The sequence below is a fragment of the Chrysochloris asiatica genome, unplaced genomic scaffold (assembly GCF_000296735.1).
Source record: "Chrysochloris asiatica unplaced genomic scaffold, ChrAsi1.0 scaffold00627, whole genome shotgun sequence".
Lineage (NCBI taxonomy): Eukaryota > Metazoa > Chordata > Mammalia > Afrosoricida > Chrysochloridae > Chrysochloris > Chrysochloris asiatica.
In genome coordinates, this window is record NW_006409145.1 from 210,671 (window position 1) to 213,955 (window position 3,285).

At 37.7% G+C, this 3,285-nt stretch overlaps 1 protein-coding gene across 1 annotated transcript in view; it reads right to left on the minus strand.

The window, feature by feature from the left end:
* LOC102833395 (olfactory receptor 8H1-like) overlaps positions 1–3,044 on the minus strand; it is a 12,536-nt gene extending 9,492 nt beyond the window's left edge. Inside the window, exon 1 of the mRNA XM_006877829.1 lies at positions 2,117–3,044. Within this exon, the coding sequence (XP_006877891.1) occupies positions 2,117–3,044 (928 nt within the window). The remainder of the gene's footprint in view (positions 1–2,116) is intronic.
* Between the last annotated feature and the right edge of the window lie 241 nt (positions 3,045–3,285).

Consider the following 3,285-nt stretch of genomic DNA (forward strand, 5'->3'; position numbering starts at 1 on the left):
ACCAATAGATCCATTTTGGAAGAAGTGCAGCCAGAGTGTTCCTTGGAGGCCAAGATGGTCAAGCTTCATCTCTCATATTTTGTACATATTGTCACGAGGGATCAGTTGCTGGAGAAGGATATCATGTTTGGTAAGGTGGAGGATCAGAGAAAAAGAGGAAGACACCCAACGAGATGGATTGGCCAAATGGCAGCACTGATGGACTCAAGCATGGCAACAGTAGTGAGGTTGACCCTGGATCAGGGATTGCTTCGTTCTGCTGTCCATAATGTTGCTATGGGTCAGTACTGACACAATGGCACCTAACAACAACTACATCTGCTGCATGGGCATCTTTAAAGTGTTCAAGATCCAATATGTTAGTTTGAGGAGTAAGGTATGTCTTACCCAAGCCATGGTATTATCAATAACCTCATATGCATGTGAATGCTGATTAATAATTATGGAAGAACATAAAAGAATTGATGCATTTGAGTTATGGTGTTGGAGGAGAATATTCAAAATACCATGGATTGCCAAAAGAGCAAAGAAATCTGTGTTGGAAGTAGTCCAGCTAGAATGCTCCTTAGAAACCAGGATGCGCTGACTTCATCTCTCTTACTTCAGACATCTTACTATGAGGGACCATTCCCTGGAAGAGGACATATTTCTTGGTAAAGTGGAGAGTCAGGGATAAGGGAAAGACCCTCAATGAGACTGATTAGAATAGTGTCAGTATTAGCAGGCTCAAGGGTAGCAAGGATTGGGAGATTGGCGCTGGATTGGACATTGTTTCATTCTGTTTTGCATAAAGTTGCTAACTGTGTTGATACAGACAGGATGGTTTCTAACAATACCCATCAACTAAGGAATTAACTAATAGTATACTGGTATGTGGAAACACAAAAGCAACAGACAATTGAATTCTTGTTTATATATGAAATAAATGTCCACACTCAATGTATTAGTGCACAACAAGAACAAAATTCTAGAATGATTAGCACATTTCTTTATTATTATTCTATGCATTATTATTTTTCACAGTTTTCTACAGTGTAACATGTACAATTTTCTATACTTAATTACAGGAATCCTTGTGTGGCTATGTAGAATAAAGTACTAGATTACAAGGTCAGTTTGAATCACAAGGTTGGAGGTTCAAACTCACCAGCAGCTTCTCAGACACCATATATGGAGTCACTATGGGAGAAAACTGACTGATTGGCACTTCACAATAACAATACTTAATTTTACTATGAAACATACATCATCAGTCTACAAATGTAAAAGGTTAAGATTATCATCATCATTGTCAAATTTTCAACTATTTGTGTATCATTTATTTTACCCCCAAATAATTTTCAAAACACCAGTGTATATTCTTCAACAGAGAAAATTGTGAGTTCAAAATATTGGAACAAAGGAGAACTTCCATGTGTTTCCAAGGCTGTAAATCTATAAAGAAGAGGACAGCCACATCTTTCTCTCTCAGCAGCTGATTGGTTCACAGCTCAGGGCTGTAAGTGATGCATCCCTGGGCTCCTTAACTTTGCAAACATGGTCATATTTTAATGGTAATGAGGAACACATTTTAGCACTGCCTTAACAGCTTTGCTTTTTATTTTTTGAGATTTAAATTTTAGTATAATTCAGGAGAGATTTCTGGTGTGGGGCTGTGGGTTAATGAACTGGTCTGCAAAGTTGGTTTGATCCACAAAATATGCAGTCCTAACCCACGAGCTACTGCTCAGAAATCCTATACAGGTTTACTATGGGTCAGAACCTAACAGACTGCACTTAATAACAACAACAACATAATTCTAGGAAACAGATAGGAATACATATTTTACTCACTCAACAAAACGAAAAATACTTAAAGTGTTAGTACTTACTAGGATCATGATCAGAGGTCAAAATGTAAAACAAGAACTCTTAAGCACTGTGCTCTATACTTCCTCTCTGTATAATACATGAAATAACTAGTGAAACTGTTTTAGTTATGCCAAAATCTAGCTATTATCCAAAAGAGAAACAGAGAATAATTTATAAAGTCAATTGTTTTAATAAAGAAACATGAAAGGCATACCCAGTATGACTTTACATATTTAACATCACTCTCATCTGAAATTCCTGATGCTCCCTCTCTTTTGCATCACTCTAATGAAAGCATTTTTCACTTCTTTGTTCCTAAGACTATAAATGAGTGGATTCAGCATGGGGATCACAATAGTATAAAAAACTGAGGCCACTTGGTCTTTGCCCAAGGAGTAAGACTTACTAGGCTTTAAGTAAGTGAAAATCATGGAAGCATAGAAGATGGTAACTCCCACAAGGTGGGAGGCACAGGTAGAGAAGGCCTTTCGCTTACCTGCTGTGGACTTGATCTTCAGGATAGTAGAGAGAATGGGCACATAGGACACAGAGACTATGATGAGAGATGCCACTAAAGTGGATCCAGCAAGAATGAATATAATGATCTCAACATTACTTGTGTCTGTGCATGAGAGGGCTAATATAGGAGATGTGTCACAGAAAAAGTGGTGGATTACATTGGAGTTACAGAAATGCAAGGTGCTCATGCCAACCACAGTGACAGTGGAGTCAATAAAGCCACCCACATAGGATGCAATGACGAAGGAGCAGCATAGATCAGCGGACATAATAACTGGGTATTGTAGAGGTTTGCTGATAGCTACACAGCGATCATAGGCCATTGATGAGAGAAGAAAAGATTCGATAGCAACAAAGAAGATAAAAAAATACATCTGGGTGAAGCAACTCCCATATGGAATATGTTTGTTGGAAGTCAGTAAATTCTCTAAAGTGTTAGGGGCAATGACTGTTGAATAACTGAGATCAATAAATGACAGGTGGCTGAGGAAAAAATACATGGGAGTGTGCAGCTGGAGATCCAGGCGAATTATCACAATCATCCCTGCATTTCCCAGCACAGTAATCAGGTATATCAGGAGAAAGAGATTAAAGAGGACCACCCGGATCTCCTCAGAGTCTGTCAATCCCACGAGGATGAAGTCAGACACGTTAGTGTTATTTCTTCTCCCCATAGTGTGCAACTTCTCTCACCTATAGGAGATTAATTTGATTAATCTTGATTTCATGTCATTGATTTCAATTGGGTTTTATTTATATGAATGACCTGACATTTGAAAAGATATAATTTTCCCTTTCCAGAAATTCATAACTAAGAGTAGTTTACAAAATATGACTGAACAAAATCTTAATTTTGTTACCATATATAAAGATGGTTATAATATGACATTGGGTATTGTGTAATAAAAAGTAGCA